This window comes from Natator depressus, chromosome 2, assembly GCF_965152275.1.
Source record: "Natator depressus isolate rNatDep1 chromosome 2, rNatDep2.hap1, whole genome shotgun sequence".
NCBI classification, from domain to species: domain Eukaryota; kingdom Metazoa; phylum Chordata; order Testudines; family Cheloniidae; genus Natator; species Natator depressus.
In genome coordinates this window covers 177373111-177398331 of record NC_134235.1, presented here as the reverse complement: position 1 = coordinate 177398331, position 25221 = coordinate 177373111, and the positions used below count along the sequence as shown (strand labels likewise).

Genomic DNA, 25221 nt, shown 5'->3' with positions numbered 1-25221 from the left:
GTTCTTCATGTGACCTGGGAACGTATTTGGGTGTACTGTCCTCTTTGCACTCTCACTCTGGCCCAAGCCAAAGAACTGAGACGCTGCCAGGACCATGGTACAACCTATTTCAATAATTCTGGACTGTATCTTTCAACAAAATGAGATTTCGATATACTCAGAGTCTAGGCTTTCTACCCAGCAGGTGAAGCAGCAGATTAAATTTAGAGAGGGGCACAGGAGAGCCCATGGCTACCCCCTAAGCTCCAGGGTAGCAAGAAACAAAGAAAAAGGAATCTAAATATAGCAAAACCCACAAATCTAAGAAGTCCTAGTAAAGACATGAGACCAGTTTGGCATTCTCCTTCACCTTCTCAACTGAGGAAGGCGAGACTATCAGAATCAGAACCAGGAGAGTCAGATGCTGAGACAGTTAAAAACTATGGCTAAAAGGGCTATAGGGGGTCTGGGAATCCAAACATATACTTTCAGAGGATTAAACTGCCAACAGGTAAATGCTTCTCTGAACTCAAAGGGAGAAATAGGGATTCCCTGTGGCAGTGGAAAACGCCATGAAATGGAAATGGGAGCAACCCATTAAATCCAGATGTCTGAGTCGGCAGTGTTCCAAGTTTCACAGGTCCCAGAAACAAAGAAACTCATACATCATGCTTCCTTAAGTAGATGCTGTACTGATGGTCCAATAAAGACTATTATCATAATAGAAGGGAAGCGATTCCCTAAGGACACCACTGCCATGAAAATAAAAGCTGTCCTGAGATGCATTGTGAGGCCTCAGGAGTATCTTTTCAAGTATCCATTTCCTCCGGTTGTTTCACCAGAGTAAATATATAATGGTCCAACAGGTGTTCTCCAAGTCAGGAAAATCTCACCAAGCATCACTGAACTTGTGGCCTCATTTGTGGCAGGCACACTGCTGGATGTATTGAGTTCTGCAGCAGGATCTAGAGCTACCAGCATGTATGCATGCAGACCTCTTTGATGGTGGCTGCAGAAGCCAAGCAGCACCTCACTTCAGCCAAATTTACCAGCATAAGGCTTTTTGGAAGAAAAAAAAAAGATAAATGAGGTGTTAGCTGATTCCAGTGTAAGGAAGCAAAACAAGATAGTTTGTAAGCCAGCTACAAAGAAGTTTAATGCACACAGATTATGCAATGAATACAACAGCTCCTTTTGTCCATCGCAGCTCCGTTATCCAAAAAAAGGACCAAGGATACAAGAGAGGCAGTACTAGATCAGGGCATTAAGAGAGCGAAAAGTCAATCAAAATATAGCCATAAAGCTTCCTCTAACCCTAGATCCATGCAGTGACTGGCCAATGAATCTCAGGAGACAGATACTCCTGATATGGGGTAGTCTGTCATGATGGACTCGTACTATTGCAGTTATTACCAAAGGCATACAAGGAAATTACCTAAACATTGCAAGGAGATACCTATAATTATCAGTATTGAAAGACCCTCTCATACACTCACATGCACATCAGCCACTCAAACATCTTAATCGCTATTCAGTATCTGCTAGAAATGGCCCACAAAAGCATTTCCTCCAACTGGTCTTTAGGAAGTACTAAATAAATATTCTTCATGCTCCAGCAGAAATTAGGAAATATGAAAACAGTCCTGGACCTATAAGAACAGAGCAAATACATGCACTATCTCAGATACCTGTAATTAGTTTTGACATTCATAACTAACTTAATAGCCTGGATCAACCTTAAAAAAAAAAAAAAAAAAAAAAGGCCTACCTCCATGTACCATTCAGGTGGAGACATGGATGTTTTATAAAGATTGATTACAACTGGAACTAATTGTTCTCATTCTAGACTGTTCGCATGGATAGAAAAGAACATCCTATCAGAAAGGCAGGCCATGTAATAATTTAGCCACAGTTATTCAAGAACATTCAGATAGCTTTGCAAGGACCCATAAAATTACTATCTAGACTGGACCTTGATACATCAGGTTCCGATTTGTCATTCAGTCCATTCATCCTTGAACAGATCTCTGAAAGGGAGAGGAGAATGGAAGTATAAACCTACTCTAGAAATGTGACTAACACAGTCTTCATTTAGAAAAAGATTTGCTACGTTATAGAGGGCATATGCTCTGATTTGGTTACCATTCATTGTATTGGTGCACAGACCACAGCACTAGCCAGAGCAAACCTACAATCTCGAATATCCATTTGTTTCTAGAAGTGGGACTTTCTGCAGAACTGTGTACCAGATACTTAATAAAATAACAGCTATCAACTTCATGATAAAGGCTTTACGGTACTACATGCTATCTAGCCATCCTCATATTACTAGAGTTCTAAAAAATACCTACAGTTTGCACACTTTGGAAATTATCTGATGATCTGAGTGAACTGATTTGCTCTTGAACGTAAATATAGTTGTACAATACCCCTTTTTGAGCTTACAAGATTTTTCCATCAAGATCACTAAGGTATTCCCATAAGGTATTGTTTTCCCAACAAGACCATTTTTTCGATTGGCAAAACAGCAACAATTGTTTAGGAGTTAGGGGCACAGTCACTAGAAGGCTAGTACTGATCTTGTATGAGAATAAGGTAGATTTAAGAATGCCACTCTGCTTCCTAGTCAAATTGATGCTCATCTTTCTGCTCATTCTCAAGAGAGGCTCTGGGACAAAGTGGGTGTAAAAAGAGCACCCAAAATACATATCAGTGGACTAGAGCCCTTCAAAAAAATCTGTCTCACTTCTCGTGTCCTTACAACTGAGATCAAAGAATACAGTGGACCACAAGTTGCTTCTTAGAGGAGAAAAATACCACAACAAAGATACTGATAAAAAGTAAAGAACACTCCCCAGGAAAAAGTGAGTCATATGCATTTATATACTATGTATGCTCCCCTAGACAAAAGATGTAGTGCTGCCATAGGCATTCGTACACATTTTACTAACAGGATGAATTCATATTTGTCAGCTTCCGGAGATTGTTCTTCACGCTGTGGTAGAAAAGGAGTGTTTTCCCATTGGACAGATCATGATTCCATTCCCTTTCTAATCTAGGACTAACTGCTGATTACATCCCAGTTGTATAGAATTGACAGGCATATTTCTGATGGAGGAAAAAAAAGCGTGACCTTAATCCCACTCCACCCAGAATTCTAGGTTTTACTGTTGGAATCAGATTCCTTGAAATAGTATGAAAATAGTTGCTCTTGAAGAAAAGTTTACTTAATAGCTATGCAGAGTACTCATGCGATTTAAGCAATGTCTTATACCAATTCAGAGTATATTCTGGCAGGAAGGCATTAAGGGAATTCTGACCGCCTACGGTTCAGACTAGGCCTCTTTTGTAACGATCATTTGTTCACCGGTTCTTAATCTGTCCTTCCTTAAGTCTCCTCTGCCATGATGCTTACAAAAAACTTGACAGTGGTTAGGTAGTTGGTAAATTGTTGCTGCTGATTTTTCATGATAACCTGTATTGTCTTCTTTTTACTGTATACTTCCCTGTGGTCTCGTAATATTCACTTGTTGCCTCTCATCTTATACTTAAAGTGCAAGCTCTTTGGGGAAGGGATCATCTCTTTCTTATATGTTTTCAGAGTGAGGCACTAATCCATGACTGGGCTAGGTGCTACCACAATACATGTAATTGATGATAATATGGTAAGACTTCAGATCTGATTGTCTGAAAAGAAAATGTTCCAATCTTCAGGTGTAGTTTTTCTCTGAGGTATAAATGAAAATGAAATATTATTGCTGCTATGTTTGATTAAAGAAATTTATCTGCAACCTGCTTACTCTGTTTTGGACTATTATGCCAGAGTTTTTCCTTCTTTTTCTCTTGATTTTAGTTTGTCTTACATGACTAGGTTTATCCTCACTTTAATATAATTGATAATGCCACTTCAACACCTGTTGAAACCGAGTCAGAATTTAAACTAAGTAATAGTCTATTATTCAAATTCAAGTAGAAATTCTAATAGCTAAATGATATTATGGATAATGGCCATCTGGTTTGACCTCTAGATCTGATCACAGAGTAGAACTAGTGTAGCTTTCTGCTAGTGCTGCCCTTCTTTGCTGTTGAGTGCTATCTGTAATTGTGTCCATGAATATACTTTGTTCCTTCCCCCTTTAAACTATCAGAGATTATCCTGGTGGAACTGGAAAGCACCAACACTTGGGCCATGCAGCTGTATCCACATCAAGACCTGGAGTCTGATACACGTACAGTGGAAAGACTTAAAGAATTCTGTTGGTATGAAATATTCTACCAGTTCCAGAGATATCCCTTATCTTTAAAATGGGGAATTCCATTAGACCTAGTAAAATCTTTCAAACTTGTAGAACTTTTTAAGTGTGCCTATTGTATATGTATGGACTTGTTTTGAGGAAAACCCACATTCTACCACTGCAAAGAGGAAAATCCAAAAACAGCATAACCATCAGGCCACTTGACTCTTAAGATAAAATCTTTTTGTCATGAAAAATAAAGTTTGATTATACTTATCTTAACATGACTACAAACTTTGTTGCTCATAAATTTCTCCAGCAACTTTTTCAAATCCAGGTATGTTATTTCTAACCTTGTTTTCTAATTTCAGCACTTACTGTATTTTATTCCCGTTTCCTGCATTATTTTTGCGGTTTACATTGTTAACAAGCATATGGTTTATATTGAGATTTTGCTCTTTATTTGCATTCTCTAAAAAGAATTCAGCTTGGTGGAGGGGGAAGAGATTCCAGCATATACATATATAACAGCCAAACTTTTAAACACAGTGTTGATATAGTTCTTGAGTGATAGGGATATCTATTAAAAATACATTGTTATACAGTGAACTGAATAATTTGTCCATATTATAGACTTGATTGTGAATAAGCCTTTGATATTGATAACCTGGTGGGCAAACATTTGTGCTTGAAGAGTTTAGATCATTCCCAAAGACATGATATCCGGTCTGTGCATTTTGTCTCAGCAGACTTTCAGGAGACAGCAACAAACAAAACAATCTTCTGTTTGTATTCTTCTTTCAGTGTTACGCTATCACAAGAGTAGGGGAATGCAGAATAATGTGGTGTGTTCTTCCAGAGCAAATCATTAGCTCATTTGTCTTCATTTCTAATTTTTGGCTCTTAAAACATCACTGCTATAATCTGCAAGCTAAATAATGAATTTTCTTCACTTGGCATTTACATGTTTACTTTCTGTTGCTTTATGTTCCACTTTTATCTAGTTAGAAAGGAGATTCAAGGAAGCCTTTTAATCAATTTAGTATTGAATTGTACAATGCTTAATTCCATTGACCTGTCAAATAGTTTTCATGCTATATTAAAAACACTACAAAATGCAGTGGAGAGCAAACAGCTTTCATTCAAACAGGAAATCCTTGCTATTATTTTCTGTGAGGGGAAAATTGTAATAGTTGGCCAAAATTGAGACACCTTGATTATTATCTATGTTAAAATATAGCAAAAATAACCACAGTTAATATTTTAAACTGATATTTACTGTAATAAAGTCTGATCTGGCTATAATTATGAATACAAATGATTGTCCTTTAAGACTGGTCGGTGGTTATGTGTTGCATTTTTATTTAAAAAAATAATTAAACTAGCCAAAGTTTCTAGCTTCACAGCACACAAAATAAAAATGCAATTTCCCTGGTTTTAGCTTTGGACACCCTGTGAATCTCCTGTGCTTCACTGAACTGGGGACCAAAAGATTTTCTGCACTCTTTCCATAGGTCACAGTCTCCAAATGGAGAGCTAACACGCTTCATGCACACCACTTTATTGTACTTAAGGAACGCTTTCTTCATCTGAGAGAAGTCTAATGACCAGGTCTACCATTAATATGTCCATCGCTGTTCAGCAAAGCACTTAAGCACATACTTAAGTCCCAATTAACTCTGAAGCTCAAAGTGAATGAAGTTATGCAGGTGCAGTGCTCAAGTGTTTTGCTGAACTGAGGCCTCTAGTATCAGTGCTGTTGATGGTAGCTCCTTCCTATAAAGAAAATAATACTGGGTTTACAAATTAGAAATGTAGGATGTAGCTCTGTAAATGGGCCTTAGGAGTTTCTGGTTCAAAGGAAAGAGGCAACTGCAAGACTGGGACATACCTGAGGATGGGGATGTCATTTTATTATTGCATATCTTCCTTGAAATAACTAAATAAATATAGGGTTACTTTTTTTTAAAAAATGTATCCTTTGCTTTGTGTGGTGCCCATATGTCTGAGGCTTGAGGCTTACCAAAATGTCACCTGGCATCCGTCTCCTTCACATTGGAGAGGAATGGTATGAATATAGCCTCTTCAGGCCCATGTCACCAGATGCTTATGCCCTTATCAAAGGTTCTGACAAATCTGAGAGTGGCAAGTGTAATCCTGATAGAGAAATGAGGGTGGCTCAAACTATGAACTGAAAGAGTATGCAATAGTAAGATTCTCACATAACAGTGTATGTCCGAAGGTTTTAATGATATATTTTTATGGGTAAGTTGTATGTTCCAGACCAAGAAAACTTTGGATGCAATTAACTTTCAAAATTTCAAATAATTTCTGTGGTCAAAGAAGATGAATTGTGTACTTTGAACTGAATAATACAATGCATTGTGCCAGGCATTCTAAAATATACTTCATCCACAAATAGGGCAAACGCCTCTGTTTTTCCTTTCTTTCAGCCACTAAATTAGCTGGGTAAAAATTTTCAAAAGTGCCTAGATCTCATTTTCAAAAATAGTTTAATTCCAGATATTTAAAGCTGTATAGTCTTTGTGGCACTCGGGATCGCAACACTGAAAAGACTTTTGAAAACAGGACTTAGGTTCTTAGATCACTTAGACACTTTCGAAAACTTTATCCTGAGTGTCTAACCATTTTGGTGACCTTCTGTATACAAATGTGGGTAGCTTTTAGTCAAAACAGAGCCTTTGGGATGTTTGTAGGGCTAAGCTTTATTACTTTTGTTCTACTGATATCAACAGAGTTTAAAGCGCCTTAATGTCTTATGGTTGTATTCATTTTAGACTTGCATATATTGTTTCCTTTAAAAACTGTTGTCTGGAAAGTAAATTTCTACATATTTTGCATCATTACAATTTTTGCCTTCCAGGAGCAAAAATCTAGCCAAAACCTGTAGTATTTTACTGGTGTGTATTCAGTGTCATGATTTGTGTCCTTTCAGTGGGGATGTAGTGCAAAGTGCTTAATAGTATATGTATGTGTACAAAGCTGTATTGCTTGTGGTCCAGGTACCAGGTAACGAAATAAAAGGAAGTATTGTATTTCTGGGAGGTTTTTAGCTATCTCTTGTAATCTGCTGTATCAATCTGATTGTCCACCATTAAAATTTTTCTTTAAGATTGTTTTGTATCCTGTGCCTGAAAGTCTTTGGTTTGAGCAACTGCTATTTTAACTGATCAGTGAAAACAGACTCTGCCTCTAAAGGAGATCATTAGTAACTGTGGGCTCAGCTTGGCTGTGTTGATGCTGATTAGGATAGTCTGAATGGTGTTAATAAAGTTGAAACCTTTAGCTCCTGTGTGGAGCACTGATAAAATCAAATAGTTAAATACAGCATTAAATAGTATGGGATGGGTGGTTTATTGTTACTGTTTACTTATGGTTGTCTGCATAAACTCAGCTGAAACTCTTAGATCCAGTTAGCCACTTTTTTGATAACCACCTTTAAGATTAGCAATTAAAAAGCAACACATGTAGGTTCTTTTAATTTTCATGTTAAATGTATGTAGGATGGATAGTAAATAAAGTATCTTTATTAGGAGGTTTTTTTATAAAAGTCATATGAGACAGCTGGATCATCATATCTCCTTCAGTCTGTCACTTATCAGCTGGATCTTTTCTGTGTGGATGCAGGAGGCAGTTCAGCCCTATTGCTAGGGAAAATCTGGGGCACAACCATGCTTCTCACTTCCATGTGCCAGAAATTCTGCCTCATTAAACTCAACAGGAGCTGTTGGGTGCTAAGTGCTTTTGAAAGTTAGGCCAATTTACGAGCTTTGAAAGTAAGGTGCTTTCATAAACGTCAGTCTTGGTCCATATAGAAACTCTGTATGATGTAGGTGAACAGTTTCTACACTGCAACTCCAGCACAACAGCTACCTAACTTCCTCCCTTAGCACTTCATACATTAGAGTGATCTGTGAGTAATGTATATAGAGGCAGGAGGCATCTAGGAGTGTTTGAACGTTGATGATCATGGATAACAGAGGTTTGAAATGTCTCACCAGCTGGTCCAGGCTCCTGTTCATAGGGGATTCTGTTTTATTTCCTAAACTTTTGGAATACAGAAGGATAATCATCTACCTAAGAGAGAACATCATTTTAGATCTTCCACCACGTTAAGAGAGTGGGAAGGCCTTGATGTCATCCAAAGGTTATGCATCTAGGATCCACCCCCATGCCAAAAACCAGATCCACAGTTCATTAACTTTCACACATAGAAATCACCTGATGGTTTATATGGGGGCTGTGAGATGTATAATAACATATACTGATGAGTGTAATTCATTGATTTATGGGCTCACAGTCTTGCATATTATCACAGATCCATGTTAAATCTCCAAATTCTAGATTTGTATCTCTGATTTGGCTAAAAAGTATTAAAACACTATTTTACCTATTTTCCAAGTGAGCTTATCATTATATCTGGGCACAGAAGCAAAAGGAAGAAGACAAACCTTTCCCTGTTGGCTACAAATCAGAGGACGCTTGGTAGCATTGTTTGTTCCAGCAAGTCTGGAACAAATTTATATTCAATAATTGGGTCTTCCTGATATGCCTGTTTCAGATGATGATAGGAAGAACTTGTGTGCTGTGCCTAAGCCTCTCAACAATGCCGCCTTTGTGATTCTGCTGTAACAACTGTGGAAAAGTTGCAGATCTGGCAATGTTTTCTGGAGGATAATAGACTGCCCACATCTGACCTGCCTAACATAAGTGTTTGCTGTGAGCTCTCAAACATATAGGTTATTTAAAAAATCAGAGTTCTGTGTTGTGAGCCTGAGTGTTGAATCAGACCTTTCTGTGGGGGTAATTATATATAGTAGTATAGCACACTTTTCCCTTTCAGACCTCAATTGTTTTTCAGCCCATACATGGTGGTGTATTCCCACTTCCTTAGTCCTCCATGCTCTTTCAGTTATAAAAGTTGCTAACAAATACTGTATTATTCAAGACAATTAATTCTTAATTGAACAAAGTCACCTGAACAACAATTCCATAGAGACATTTCATTTAGAGGTAGTTTTCATATTCCTTTGCCAATCATAAAGGCTCTTTTGCAGTTGACTTGACTTATTAGGTCAACAATCCTTGAATTGGAAAGAGTGGTTTTATGGTCTATTGAAACACCAGGTTTACATGGAAATTAAATACAAAAACTAGATTTACAAATTATTAAGGCTGTGAGACAAAATAAAACATACCTGTGTGAGCTAAGGACAGAATGCTAGCCACTTTTAATTTCCTGAGTTTAGTTGGTTTGTGTTTTGGTTTTCTTATTTAAATGATTCTTTTTTATTGTATTTCTATAACTTATTTGGATGGAAATACTGGACCCGATCCTCAGTTACTATAAATTGACACCAGTTCAGGTTCTGGCCCTTACCCCAGTTGTTAATGCTTGGGCTCAGAAGAGGCAGGTGATATGCTTAGGACCTTCCCAAGATTTTCATTGAACCAGTCTAAAATTTAGAAACTTTGGTGATGTAGAGAAAGATGCACACTTGACAAGAATATAACTATGGACATCTGTGTCTTCTAGTGAATCCTCAAAATGTATAACATTTTGTTCTATAATTTGTCATGTTTTGTAGCATCTCTGGAGGGGCTGGCTTTAGTGCTTTTTCTATCCCAACAGTGATTAGATTTCAGTGCCCAATATGTGGGTCAGAGATGGAAGAGTTTTATAGAATAGATTTTCATGATGAGATGAAAGCTCTAATATTTTATTTAATTTCTAAGAAGCTATATCAGTGGTTGCACATTCTCCCCTCGTAATATTTTTAGTCAAAGAAATCATTATTTTTTTCGCTGTTCATGCAAAAGAAATCAGGTTCAGAAAACCCTGGTGTGGTTTCGAAACAAATTCAGCCCTTAGTTTTACTCATTCAATCCACTGTACATAGGATTATTTGGGTACAAGTCAGGGCAGAATTTGCTCCAAAGTCATTTAGGCAATGTGCTTTATAAACTTCAGCACTAAAGAATTAAATGAAGTTTTCTTGGAGGGGAGGACCAATGGGATAGCTATGAATATACTTTCCCGCTCACCATGTTGTTCCTGCTATTTACAAATATAAATTACATAACCGTTTCCTCCTAAATTTGTGGAATATTAGCTGGTAATTCCAAAAGCAAAATAATAGGGTGAACACAGCTCTGCCCTCTCCAATTTTTTTGGTAAATATTGTAACATTTGTGTTTACATATAATTTCTTCTAGATCTGTTTCTAAGTTTTGCTTATAGTAAATTCTGATTTTTATAATTTAATGAATATTCAGTTTGACCATCCTTCTCATAATTTTCCTGTGCAGATGATATTTGTCTCTGATTTGAACTATTTCTCTTTCTGACCCCATTTAGTTTTAGTGTTTGAGATAAATTTCATTTTTATCCGTTTTACTAGTTATTTTTTTATTTCCACAAACTTTGAAAATTCTGTTTTCATGGCAGTTCATTAAACCAAAAAATCTATTTTATGTATTAGTATTGTCTAAAACTTTTCTTTATCATTTTGAGTTTTATTTATTTGTCAGTATGTTTAAAATCAGGAGGAGGATTTTACATTTCATTTTATCTAGTTTCGTTTTCCTTCATCCAGGGTTGGGAAGAAAGCGTGGATGCTGCCATCTCTCACTTGCTGAGAACATGTCTGTCCAAGAGCTCTAAAGAACAGGCCCTGACTCTCACCAGTCAGTTGAGTATACCCAAAGATACTAGCAGGCTGAAGAAACACATCACCTTGCTCTGTGATAGATTGGCCAAAGGTGGTCGCTTATGTTTAAGTACAGACACAAATATTCAGCAAACGATGGTCATGCCAGGTAAGATATTACTACATGTTCTTCATTCGAAATGTGTGCATATATTCAAAGTAAAAAAAAATGTACCTTTGGTTAGATTTGGAGTTTATTTTACACTGAAATGAGAGAGGCCAGGAGAAATGCCTTTCCTTTCCCTCTCAGAAATTCCAGGATAACCACTGAATAAATATTCTTCTGAAATTTTGATGCCATGTGTTTTTAGAACAATATGTTTTCTTTTTCTGTGGTATTAAATATAATATGATCCATTATGTTTTTTTCCTAACTAATAAAAAGTGACTAGAGAATAAAACTATTTCTAGCTAAAGTTGGTCTAAATTTGATCACTAGCTACCATTTTTAAAGTACTTTGAAAGCTACCAGGTTCTCATGTTGGAGATGATGATACCCGGTAAGGATGCATGTAAGCTTATTTGTTGCATTATGATCTGTTTTTCACTGTAATACTTTCGTTCTGAATAGGTAATAGTTTGCTTTATGAATACTGGCTGTTTACTAGTTAACCCTGTCATTTCCTGTGGGAGGACAGGATGGCAAGTGCTGAACTAAAGACCAGCCTGCTGACATTATCACAGTGAATTGCAGAATAGCCTAAATCTTGGGGAAGAGAGTTGGGGGACAGAGAAAGGTGATGGCTAGAGGTCTAATACCTAATTGGGGTGCCCTCAGGAGACTGTAACTGGATCAGAGGTTCGGTTACCTCAGGAACTGAGACCTGGGTCAGGGGAAAAGGCCAGGTGTACTTATGGAACTTATATTGAACTGTTTTATTGTGTTTGAAGAATAAACTGTACCTTGAAAGAAGGGCATGATCAAACTTTTAGGCCTGCCATTAGTCCTTCCTGGGCTGGAAAAATAGGCCAACAGCCCTATATGAATGCAATCAAGATAACACAAATTTGAACTGTTTTAAAGGAGTGTTACTTCCTTTGGGCAAGTGGAAGATGAAATTGTGTGTTGCAGGGTGGTTTCTGTTTGGATGAGAAATCAGTGACAAGAAGTCAGGATATTTTCTTAGTGTAATTCATTTATGTACAGTGTGTTTGTACATGCACACGTGTGTGTGTGTGTGTGTGTGTGTGTGTGTATATATATATATATATATATATATATATATATATATATATATATATAATCTGTGTGTGTCCTGTTTCCCTGGACAGTGATAGGAACAAAACTGTATCCAGACAACTCTTGTTTGCAGAAGCCTTTGGGATAGGATCTTTGCCCTTTCAGAGTTAGTTTTCTGCCTTTTTCCTTCTCCAGAGACCCAAACAGACTTACAGGAAAAGTCAGACTCTCCCGTGAGCTCCCACAGAATATTTTTGCAGGTCCTGGGTTTAAAATGTTAAAAAAACCATTAGCTCCACTGTCCCCTGGGGGCCGTAGGATCTTGTCAGGTGGCTCCAGCCATCAAGCCCCTTCTTTTATAGCAATTTTTACTACACTAAGTGCTTCAGTTGAGCATTTAACACACCCATTTTCTTCCATAGGGTCAGTGATCCCTTAGCTTCTGAGACTCCCAGTGTCGGGCTATTAACACCATTTTCATAACAAGCATCATTGAGACAGTATTCAGTGCTGAAGCCCCCATGAGGCTGTGTCTTCCATAACTGATCCTGTTATATTATTGGAATCTTAGTAACAAAATGAATGAAAGCCTGTTACTATGACTGATGCAGCTCTTGCTGAATGAGTTTTCATTTGACCCTTAACAGTTATACCTGTCAGAGTAACAGTGAAAAGTTAAAGACAGCTCTATTGATGCAAGTGCTAGGAAAGTCTTAATTTAGACACAGGATCAGGCTAACCTAATGTTTCTGAGTTCAAATTAATCAAACTCAAAATATTAGGCAAGTTTTAATGATCAAATTTAAAGATTGACGCCTGATTGGGATGAAATAATATTGGGAGAATGCTAGTAGAAGGACAGTTTTCTGGTTAAGGTGGAACTTGTGGAGTAGATGAATCAGCTAAGTATGGAACTTTCTAATTCTAAGCATCCAAGCTACTACTAGAAACTTCTAGGACATGATCTAAAGCCTATGGAAGATGAGGGGAGTCTGTACATTGACTAAGATCTTTAATGTGCATAATTTAAGAATTTTGTGGCATGTTGTTGAATAAATGCCGCTCACTTACTTTCGGTAAGGTATAGGGCCATATTGTGGCCTATCAGGATGGGAGGGGTTCATATATTAGGAGTGGGAGATGTAAGGATGCTGTATTTGAAGCTGGAGCTCTCAGGTAGAGGGTTGGTGAGGTGGTTCAGTGGGTGAAGGGAGGATGTTGGGAAGCAGAATTTAGTGTGCTTATACTTCGAAGAAAAACCAACAGTCATGTAATTGTGAAGATGCATGCCTATCATCAGCCTGAATACTTTGTTTGCGTGTTGTAATCTCCTCCTCCCTCTCCACCCCCGCCCACCGCGGACTCCCTGTTCATTTGTCTTTATTTTTGTAGTTTGTAGATTCTTCATGGCAACCACTGTGATCAAAAAGTGTATAGCTCAGTTTGGGCCCTACCTTAATATAATAATTAATAATAAATTAATAATCTTTGTGGATATCCTCTCATTTTGTTTTGTAATATCTGGCATTCATTCAAAGTCATTCCATGCTGTGTGGAATGCCAAACATATATGCATACACAAATCTATAGATGTCTGTATAGATATAAATATTTCTTTGAGACAGGGAACATGTCCTTGAAAGTGTTCGATAAAGTTGCACAAAAGAGCCTTGATTTGATTAAGGACTTTGGTTGTTACTGTAATATGAATATCAAATAATAATTATGGAAATAATGTAATTTGGTGTGGTAAAAGGCTTAATCTGCATGAATATGGGATATTCTCGTTGCTCATGAATGATGTAGAGAGGTAATTCTAAACAAGTGCTAATAAAATCTGCTCTGAAAATATCATAAAATTATGCATTCTGTACTGCACATACTGTATATTTTAAAGAGTAACTGTTTTATAAATGTTACAGATAAAATAAAGTACTGATACTTTCATACCCATCTGCTTGAAGAGTCAGACTTCATTAGTTACGTGAATTCACCTGTATGGAGTCCTTGGAGGAAAATTGTAAATATATAAATTATCAAAAATAGTTTTTTCATACACAGTAATATTGCTTAATATGTTTTAAGGTCCTAGGTTGTATCATGCCTGGAAGCAATCACTATATGTCTCAGTTGACAATGGGGAAACTGAAAAATCATTTTTTTATCTGACTTTTAAAAGGTCACCAGTATAGGATGGAATATTGACTGTCCTGAGGCTTGGCTTAGGGTTCATTTTTGTGGGGGGGGGGGACAGAGAGTTGGAGAAGGGGTTCCACATTTTGGGAGGCAGGTTAAAATAGAAAATTTTTTCTGTCACAGGTTGTTTTATTCTTTTGACATGTTGGTTCTTTGACACTGCTCAGAGACTTAGAACAGAGATGAATTAGTGGGCAGAGCACAGATGAGATAGGCAAAAGTGCATAAAATGCAATTTATTATATAGTTGTGCAATTTATTTATTGAATATCACCTCAACATATGTGGTATGTGTATATGTGAAATGTGTATATTAATTTCCAAAATATTCTATTCTTCAGCCACGTCAGCATGTAGTTCCCTTAAAGAAGTCTTGCTGGAATAAATAAATACATAAGCTTTCAAAACAGACTACCTTGAAGAGCTCAATTAATGGAGTTATGGAGGTTTAATGTCGGAATAATTAATAAAATAGAAAGAATGACGTTGGGGGAAAATGGTTTGTTTGAAAGACTTAGTATGTCAAGCACTTAGGGCAAAAAGTGCTGAGAAGCCATTCTCCAGTGTGCTCATAGAGAACTGCAAGTCACATCAGGCTGCATCTTGCACTTTGTTGGCTTTGGCAAAGCCTAAGCAGCTGGGGTAGAAGGAAGCTGAGGGGTTTGGGGAACTGTGCCAATCCTTAGTATGGGTCAGGGCCAGAGAAGTTCTGTTGAAAGGTGGTGTAGGCCACCCAGGTTGTTATGCACTAAGTTTAGTGGGTGGGAGAATTTACAGTATAAATCCAGGTTACTTACAGTGAATAAATTTTGTAGCTTTTCAGGTTCCTTATAATACTAATGTATTTTGCAGTGTTGGTTTTTAAAGACCTAAGCAGTGTCAGCCGTGCCTGTAGTGAAGACTTCTTTGGGCCTCATTCTGATAGGAGCTGTATTTACAGTCTCATACCACCCACCACCACGACTTCTTTTTGGTCGGTGATCCTGCCTTTGCTGTGGTCCCGAATGTGTAGAAATCTTCCAAAATACATTTACTTCGATTCAACTCTCCCCATAAAAAATAATCTTTAAACTATATGCTATTAAAGGTGAGGGGATTATTTTTGTTTTTGACTAGGACCATCCTTTTCCTCCCTTTCTGTTTTGTTTTTGTTTTTGTTTTATTCAATCAAGTATTTTTCTCCTTTGTGTTGTGTAGTAACTTACTTTTAATATTCAATTTGATATGGCTGGAGCACTTTATAAATTATTTACTGAAACTGGAAGTCAGCTAGTGTGAATGTAACTTCATTAAAGTCTATGGAATTGCACTTGTGCCAGGTGTGAGGTTTATCCAGTTGAAGATAGTCTTTTCCTAGGGTATTTGATGAACAGACTGTGGACTCCTCAAGACTGAAAATTTAACAGTATGTATTATAGCTGCACAGTAGTTTCAGCTTTACTCATCTTTCCATAGTTATAACAGTTATCTTAAAATATAACTTGATAATGGCTTTCTTTAATTTCTTTAATCATAGATGAATGGTTCTTCCATCTGTATCTTTAGATGAAAGGAACAGACTTCTGGCTAACATATAACTAAGGTGTTCTCAAACTTTTTCTGTAGTGTAGACCTATTTAAATGTAGGTTGCCTCATGGATCACCATCCCTCTCATTCACAATTGCACAGACTGCCTGCTCCCATTTATGATTGTAGAACATCTCTGCAGGAACTCTTGCAGTTGTTTACCTGGAAAAGTAATATTAGAAAACTATTTATTTATTTTTATATAAATGCTGTTTAGCAGTTTCAAATAAGGCAGAGAGGCCACCACCATGGACCAACCAACTCTCTGTAGACTACTAACAAGTACTCCACAGACCATAATTTGAGGACCTCTTTTCTAGCTGAAGTGTTATTGCTGAATCAATGTGCATTTTTATTTTTATGTTGTGTTCTACATGAGTTCTGAGAAGCATCTAAGAGTGCTAATCTGTTCTTAAAATCAGGCATCTGACCCAAATAGAGATTACTTATCTCCCAAGATACCTACTCCCCAGTATGAAACCGAATTCCCCTTTAAAATCTTTTCCATATGTTTTCTGGAAAAAAAAATGAATGCCAAACATTTTTTACTTTTATAACTCATCCCCCCCGCCCCCGTGTCTTCAGTTTATCACTTCTTCTTTAAAAAATAATACTTTAAAACAACCCTTATCCCACCTTCCACCCCTGGTAAATGGTTAATATTTGTAGAATGGGATCTGATGCATCAGTCCCTTTGTGGTTTGCTCACTGCTGTGGCCATGCAGAAATACAGTTCTACTTCTGCTGCATCATGTACATTGTAGCTAAGACCTGATTGGCTATTTTCTTCCAACAAAACTCTTTTTATTGTACCCATTAGATTTCTCTTCTTAATTAATATCAGTGCTACTGTCATGTACTGATATGTATTGTTATCAGTCCAGATTTTTTTAATCAGTTCATTCAATTTACACATTAAGTGCTTCTGGCAAATTTACTTTAGACTGCAGTATATTTTTTTGCAGGGGTAGGTTGTCATCTCTTTGATTCATATCCCATTCTAGCAATTCTTAAAGTGTGTTGGAATACGCTAAAGATTAATGTAATAAATCATATTTAAAAATTGTCTACTATATCTAGTTAAAGAAAAACTGGATTTAAAATTTTGTTCGCAAAACTATACTAAAATATACATTATTAGACTTGCCAGTGACACTGTATAATATAAGGATTTTGCATGTAAGGAGGCTGAAATATACATGATGGATGAAATCCTGGTACATTGCAGGCAATGGCAAAACTCCTAATGACTTCAATCTAGGCAGGTTTTCATCTGTTATTTCTCAGTGTTGCTCATCCATTTTTATCTTATTGAATAAAACAAAGGGTAACTTTTGCAAAAGCTCCTAAGTGACTTAGGTGCTTAAGTGAAAGGTACTTAGGAATTTAAGGCCTGGCCTACGCTACAAAGTTAGGTTGACATAAGTTGACTTTTGTTGACGGATATATGCATGTATCTGCACTGAGATTTGTCTGCAACTGACATAATCACCCTGTTACAACACAGTAACATTGTGTCCCTGAACATTGTGGAGCCCTGGTTAACCTACTGAGGTTGATGCAGTGCGAGTGTAGACATTGTCTGACCTGTGTCAACCCTAAAACTCCACCAGCAGCTGTTCTGCAATGGCCTGTTCTCTGCAACAGGGACTGTTCTGGTCACAATTGTTAACTCCACTGGCCAAGGGCCCCGAAATTCACCCCTCGCTTTTCTATTGTATGTGACCCAGGTCACGGCACCGTACAAGAGAGCAGGAATAACAACGGCCTGGTACACAAGAAGCTTGGTTTGATTCTTGATGTCATGATCTTCGAAGACCTCTTTTCTCAAGCATCCAAAAACTGCACTGGCGCATTGAAGGCAGCGTTGAATTTCTTTGTCAGTGTAAGCTTTCTGTGACAGAGAGACTATCACTAAATCAGTCCTTAAACTCCAACGTGCAACGACTGTGCCCCATGTGCCCACTCGTAAGAAGATCTTCAAAAAATAGTCAACACTTTCTCCGAGGCCTACAACCAACTCAGCCTCACACTTAACACCAAGAAAACTTAAGTACTCCAGCAGCAGGCTCCAAATCACCAGGATCCTGCTCCCATAATTCAGATAAATAAAGAGACCCTGGAGAACGTCGAGCATTGGATCAGTATCTTAAATTTGAAGTTGGCAAATAGAGTACTAATAACTCATTTACAGAGTATGGTGACTGTGATCAGGGTCAATATCATAGGAAGATTAGAAAACCTTTTGTGCCATGTTTACTTTCAAACAGCTAGTAATATAACATTTTACATTTCTTTGGACACTGCTCAAGTGGCTCACTTACTTAAAGTATTACAATGGAAACTCTCACTCATTTTTGTTTCCAGCATCCTTTAAATCATATAACTTTGCCAAGACAGAACCTTGAGGTTTCCCACGGAAGAGGGATATAATCTTCAGTACATTGTAAAAAACCAAAACCTGTTCTGTCTTGTACATTCAGCTGATACATATGGTGGTGTTTCTGTGCTTATAAAATAAAGATAAGACAACTAATTTTTGTTCTAGCATTTGCTAACTATATTAAATAGACTTTTATTCAGACTGTACTATACTGAAATGTTCTCATGCCTTCTCTTTTGTTGGATTAAATGTTTAAAATCCACACACACACATCAGTGTGTGATCTGAAAATGTGTATGTTTATATTTTACCTGTTACATACTTTTGTCACTCATTCACCTCTAGACATATAAGTTTAAGAGTCAGATTAGGAGTGCTTTGTACAGCTGTGAGAAGAAGTAGCACAGTGCTTCTCTGCACTATGCCTGGCTCTACTGGTACAGTCAGCTTCTCTCACTTCCAAAATTCTTTGGCATGCAGTGACCTTAAAACAACATTGGAACTGCTCTTCAAACTATCTCAGTTTGTCTCACCTATTAAGGACTACCGGATCTCTAGTATTGAACTTGTTTTGGCCTTCACAAGGTGTGCCAAGAACAAACTCTCTTGAAACATAGTGCAGTCAAAAAGGATTGTAGCTGGAGCATCAAGGTGGATTTGATTTAAATCAAATTGATTTAAATCACTAGTCAGGAAGACTCGATTTAATCATGGATTTCTACATAAAAGTCCATTCTTGTTGGCTGTTACCAGTAACTGAAGATCCTGCATGTTCAGACATGTTCCTTTCATCATCTTCAACGCAGCTTCCTCCTGAGAAGGAACACTTCTCATGATGCAAAAAAAAAGGAGTACTTGTGGCACCTTAGACAGGAAAGCTTATGCTCAAATAAATTTGTTAGTCTCTAAGGTGCCACAAGTACTCCTTTTGTTTTTGCGGATACAGACTAACACGGCTGCTACTCTGAAACTTCTCATGATGTTATTTCATTTGGGCAACCAGGCCTTGCATTTCTTTGTTGCACTGTTTGCATTTTGTACGCATGCCTGTCTTACCCACAGGTAGAGGAACTTCAGTAATATATTCCCAAACTGGGTCTCTTTTACGGCCCGCTGCCATTATAGGTTTTCCCTTCTAGTGAGAGAATGATAGGGTAGATCTCAAATCAATGAAGGCTATACTCAGAAAGACCTCAAGACTTCTGGAATATGCTGCTCAGACAGTTTCACTTTTGTTTCTACTGTCTGTCCCTCCCTTCTCACATTTATCTCCAGACTTCTTCTCCTTGTCCAGATCTATTTCGCCCCCAACAATCTTCTATAAATTGAACTTTTTGAAACTTTGCACTTTTAGAGAGAGGTAAGGGATTGACTCTGTGTATATAAATTTGCAGAGGGACAATAGGGTTGAGGTCTGTTATTTCTCATCTCTATATTTTATTTATTTATTTATTTAAAAACATTTTTGCTGTTAACAAGCATGTTATCTCTGGAGACACAAATCCACAGTTTGAGAACTGCAAAACTAAGCATCTCTGATGGTATCTTCCAGACTCAGCACTGAGTCCCATTGGATAGATAGAAAGATTAACCTAAATAATCTATACAGAAGCCACTGAACCCCATAAGATTGTGTACCTAATCCATGAACTATTGGAACTCATTTACAAAACTTTTCTTAAACATTACATGAATATATTGTCTGATACTATAGAATTAGAATTTATAATCCCTATTCCATGATGAGATATTTTTGAGCTATAATGTATCTTAATTAAAACTGTCTTTGGGTAGTTTTTTTCCTCAAAAAGCATTTTATAAAAAAAAAAATCTGATTTAAATTTTAAAAAATCCAATTTTTTTTAAATCATTGATTTTTATCTAACCTGTAGAGCATTTAATTTACTGTACTAACAAAGCTAGAACACAGTAGAGGAATCATGAAAATAATATGGATTATACAGAAAATATATTAATTTTCTAAATCATTTGGTAGTACAGTTAGAAAATGGAAAATGTAGTTAGAAAGGTAGAGTCCCATTCTCTTTGAGATCTGATCTCTTTTTTTTCTTGACGTCAGAGCACCTTTATCTTTTCTCTGGGAGAATTTAACAGTCAGGTAACCCTCTCTTAGGTTCTCTTGGCTAGTAGTGTTTAAATTACCACATTTTGGGATTATCCTCTGTGTGTAGTATGCAAAGAAAATTATATCCCTTAAGTGGAATAAAGGTATTTTCATTTCTTAGAAGTCACCCATTTGTTTGTGGATTGCTCTTCAGTAGATCTAGGCTTTGAGTTAATGAAGTCTCTTGTCAACGAACTTCAATTTAAGTAGCTCATATGCCACAGGTATAGCTAACAAGTTTTGAGGAAAAAGAAAAGGAGGACTTGTGGCACCTTAGAGACTAACCAATTTATTTGAGCATGAGCTTTCGTGAGCTACAGCTCACTTCATCGGATGCATACTGTGGAAATTGCAGAATACATTATTATATATACAGAGACCATGAAACACACAGACAAACTCACTCTCTTGCTGGTAATAGCCCATCCAAAGTGACCACTCTCTTCACAATGTGTATGATAATGTGCATAACGTCGGGGGGAGGGGGGGGAGGAAAAAACAAGGGGAAATAGGCTACCTTGCATAATGACTTAGCCACTCCCAGTCTCTATTTAAGCCTAAATTAATAGTATCCAATTTGCAAATGAATTCCAATTCAGCAGTTTCTCGCTGGACTCTGGATTTGAAGTTTTTTTGTTGTAAGATAGCGACCTTCATGTCTCTGATTGCGTGACCAGAGAGATTGAAGTGTTCTCCGACTGGTTTATGAATGTTATAATTCTTGACATCTGATTTGTGTCCATTTATTCTGTTACGTAGAGACTGTCCAGTTTGACCAATGTACATGGCAGAGGGGCATTGCTGGCACATGATGGCATATATCACATTGGTGGATGTGCAGGTGAACGAGCCTCTGATAGTGTGGCTGATGTTATTAGGCCCTGTGATGGTGTCCCCTGAATAGATATGTGGGCACAGTTGGCAACGGGCTTTGTTGCAAGGATAGGTTCCTGGGTTAGTGGTTCTGTTGTGTGGTATGTGGTTGTTGGTGAGTATTCGCTTCAGGTTGGGGGGCTGTCTGTAGGCAAGGACTGGCCTGTCTCCCAAGATTTGTGAGAGTGTTGGGTCATCCTTCAGGATAGGTTGTAGATCCTTAATAATGCGTTGGAGGGGTTTTAGTTGGGGGCTGAAGGTGACGGCTAGTGGCGTTCTGTTATTTTCTTTGTTAGGCCTGTCCTGTAGTAGGTGACTTCTGGGAACTCTTCTGGCTCTATCAATCTGTTTCTTCACTTCCGCAGGTGGGTATTGTAGTTGTAAGAATGCTTCGTAGAGATCTTGTAGGTGTTTGTCTCTGTCTGAGGGGTTGGAGCAAATGCGGTTGTATCGCAGAGCTTGGCTGTAGACGATGGATCGTGTGGTGTGGTCAGGGTGAAAGCTGGAGGCATGTAGGTAGGAATAGCGGTCAGTAGGTTTCCGGTATAGGGTGGTGTTTATGTGACCATCGTTTATTAGCACTGTAGTGTCCAGGAAGTGGATCTCATGTGTGGACTGGACCAGGCTGAGGTTGATGGTGGGATGGAAATTGTTGAAATCATGGTGGAATTCCTCAAGGGCTTCTTTTCCATGGGTCCAGATGATGATGATGTCATCAATATAGCGCAAGTAGAGTAGGGGCGTTAGGGGATGAGAGCTGAGGAAGCGTTCTAAATCAGCCATAAAAATGTTGGCATACTGTGGGGCCATGCGGGTACCCATAGCAGTGCTGCTGATCTGAAGGTATACATTGTCCCCAAATGTAAAATAGTTATGGGTAAGGACAAAGTCACAAAGTTCAGCCACCAGGTTAGCCGTGACATGACATTATCGGGGATAGTGTTCTTGACAGCTTGTAGTCCATCTTTGTGTGGAATGTTGGTGTAGAGGGCTTCTACATCCATTGTGGCCAGGATGGTGTTATCAGGAAGATCACCGATGGATTGTAGTTTCCTCAGGAAGTCAGTGGTATCTCGAAGGTAGCTGGGAGTGCTGGTAGCGTAGGGCCTGAGGAGGGAGTCTACATAGCCAGACAATCCTGCTGTCAGGGTGCCAATGCCTGAGATGATGGGGCGCCCAGGATTTCCAGGTTTATGGATCTTGGGTAGTAGATAGAATATCCCAGGTCGGGGTTCCAGGGGTGTGTCTGTGCGGATTTGATCTTGTGCTTTTTCAGGAAGTTTCTTGAGCAAATGCTGTAGTTGCTTTTGGTAACTCTCAGTGGGATCATAGGGTAATGGCTTGTAGAAAGTGGTGTTGGAGAGCTGCCGAGCAGCCTCTTGTTCATATTCCGACCTATTCATGATGACAACAGCACCTCCTTTGTCAGCCTTTTTGATTATGATGTCAGAGTTGTTTCTGAGGCTGTGGATGGCATTGTGTTCCGCACGGCTGAGGTTATGGGGCAAGTGATGCTGCTTTTCCACAATTTCAGCCCATGCACATCGGCGGAAGCACTCTATGTAGAAGTCCAGTCTGCTGTCTCGACCTTCAGGAGGAGTCCACCTAGAATCCTTCTTTTTGTAATGTTGGTTGGGAGGCCTCTGTGGATTAGTATGTTGTTCAGAGGTATTTTGGAAATATTCCTTGAGTCTGAGACGTCGAAAATAGGATTCTAGGTCACCACAGAACTGTATCATGTTCGTGGGGGTGGAGGGGCAGAAGGAGAGGCCCCGAGATAGGACAGCTGCTTCTGCTGGGCTGAGAGTATAGTTGGATAGGTTAACAGTATTGCTGGGTGGGTTGAGGGAACCATTGCTGTGGCCCCTTGTAGCATGTAGTAGTTTAGAAAGTTTAGTGTCCTTTTTCTTTTGTAGAGAAGCAAAGTGTGCGTTGTAAATGGCTTCTCTAGTTTTAGTAAAATCCAGCCACAAGGAAGTTTGTGTGGAAGGTTGGTTTTTTATGAGAGTATCCAGTTTTGAGAGCTCATTCTTAATCTTTCCCTGTTTGCTGTAGAGGATGTTGATCAGGTGATTCCGCAGTTTCTTTGAGAGCATGTGGCACAAGCTGTCAGCATAGTCTGTGTGGTATGTAGATTGTAATGGATTTTTTACCTTCAGTCCTTTTGGTACGATGTCCATCTGTTTGCATTTGGAAAGGAAGATGATGTCTGTCTGTATCTGTACAAGTTTTTTCATGCAGTTGATAGATTTCCACTCCATACGGCTAAATGCAGTGCCTTGCATAATGACAGGTTTCAGAGTAACAGCCGCAGTTTGTTAGCAGGCTAGGGTTCTGTGGAATGAGTGTCTCCCCAGGTAAAAATTGTAGTTTTGCACCCTTCTCTGTAGTTTGTGCCCTTAATTATGTTCCTCTTTACCCAGTTATGTTCTGTTTCCCTCAATTCTCCAACTCTTCTTTACCCCATCTCACATATTATGCTCCCTGTGATAAGGGCATGCTCAAACAGGCATATTACACCTGTGTCTGACCAGCTTCTTGATACTTCACCAAAGGGGGAAGATCATGTATGGTCTCTGACGAAAGCTAAGACTTAGCTGATTGTCATGGTTATTGCGAGATGTTTATGCAGGAAATATTGTAAGAGATATGTAAAATGTAGAATATTATGTTCCTAAATGTTGGAGAAAATGCATGTCACCTAGGTGACGCAGGTATCCACTATCTCCATCAAGAATGTGAAAAATAAACATCATTTGACCCAGCCTAGCCCCATATTTACGGTCTGGGGGAGATGAAGGGCTAAACATTTACAAAGACAAAAAGACTCTGAACAGGGGATCCTCAGGACTGAACTGAAGTTAATGACACCCTGATTATAAAAAGAAACAAAAAGTCTGGGATTGTATAAGAGAAGAAGGACCACAATATGTTATCCATTATGGTGGAAATATTCTCCCAATGTCTTATAAAAAGTGAATACCAGCTCTCTGGACTGGACAAGCGCTGTAGGGACTGATCATTGGGTGAGAAATACTTTATTAGACAGGAAAGTAACGTCCTCTTTGAATAATTGCACATGTCCATTCCATTGTAGGTGTTTGTGTGCTCCAGTGCACAGTTGTCGGAGAGATTTTCCCTTAGCAGGACCTGCCAGGACAACATGAGTGCCTGCTGCTGCCTGGCACATCCTGTGCAGATCTAAATGATCAAGCTGTTCCCTCCTGCTGCCCATGATGGTTGTTGGAGTTTCCTTTCCTTGCTTCTGCAAGTCTTTAGTCAAGTGTGTAAATAGTAACTTATGTAGTCCTGTATAATTAGTGTGGTTTAGTAATTTAGTTAGTGTGGTAAAAAAAAATAATTTTGTTGTTTGTGTGTGTGGATCTGGCCCTGGTACCAGAGATATGTTGTGTTCTCCAGGTTTCAGCATTGCCACTCCTGCAGTAAGGCAATGCCTAACAGTAAGGCTGTGATTTTATCATGGAGGTCAGGGAAGTCATGGAATCCCCTGGGAGCTCCCAGCCATCATGGGCAGCAGGAGGACCCTGCAGCTCCCAGCCACCACGTGCAGCAGGAAACCCTGCAGTTCCAAAACCCCAGTGGTGGTCGGGGTCCCCGCAGCTGCCCAGCCACCATGGGCAATATGGGGACCCCACAGCTGAGCTCCCCATTTTGTCATGGATATTTTTAGTAAAAGTCACAGACAGGTCATGGGCTTGCATGAATTTTTCTTTATCGCCTGTGAGCTGTCCATGACTTTTACTAAAAATATCCAAGACAAAATCTTAGCCTCACCGAACAATAACCCTCAGCCTAGCTGCCTTAATTTCTTAGGGAGGCTCATGTGCATGACAAATGTGCTACTCCTGAGACTTTGAGACCGTGAGAGAGTTGTTAAACTTCTTGGTGCCGCTGCAACCAACAGTTCAGGATTCTTTCCCATCTCCAGGGC

General features: G+C 38.6%; 1 protein-coding gene across 8 annotated transcripts in view; it reads left to right on the top strand.

The window, feature by feature from the left end:
* The window catches only part of BBS9 (Bardet-Biedl syndrome 9), a 432945-nt gene that overhangs the window by 227946 nt on the left and 179778 nt on the right, over window positions 1-25221 (top strand). For all 8 annotated transcript variants that reach the window (XR_012638234.1, XR_012638233.1, XM_074945360.1 and 5 more), the window contains one exon: window positions 10832-11054. Coding sequence is in view for 6 of the 8 variants with exons in the window: in XM_074945360.1 (XP_074801461.1) it covers window positions 10832-11054 (223 nt within the window). In the remaining 2 variants the exon portion in view is untranslated. The remainder of the gene's footprint in view (window positions 1-10831; window positions 11055-25221) is intronic.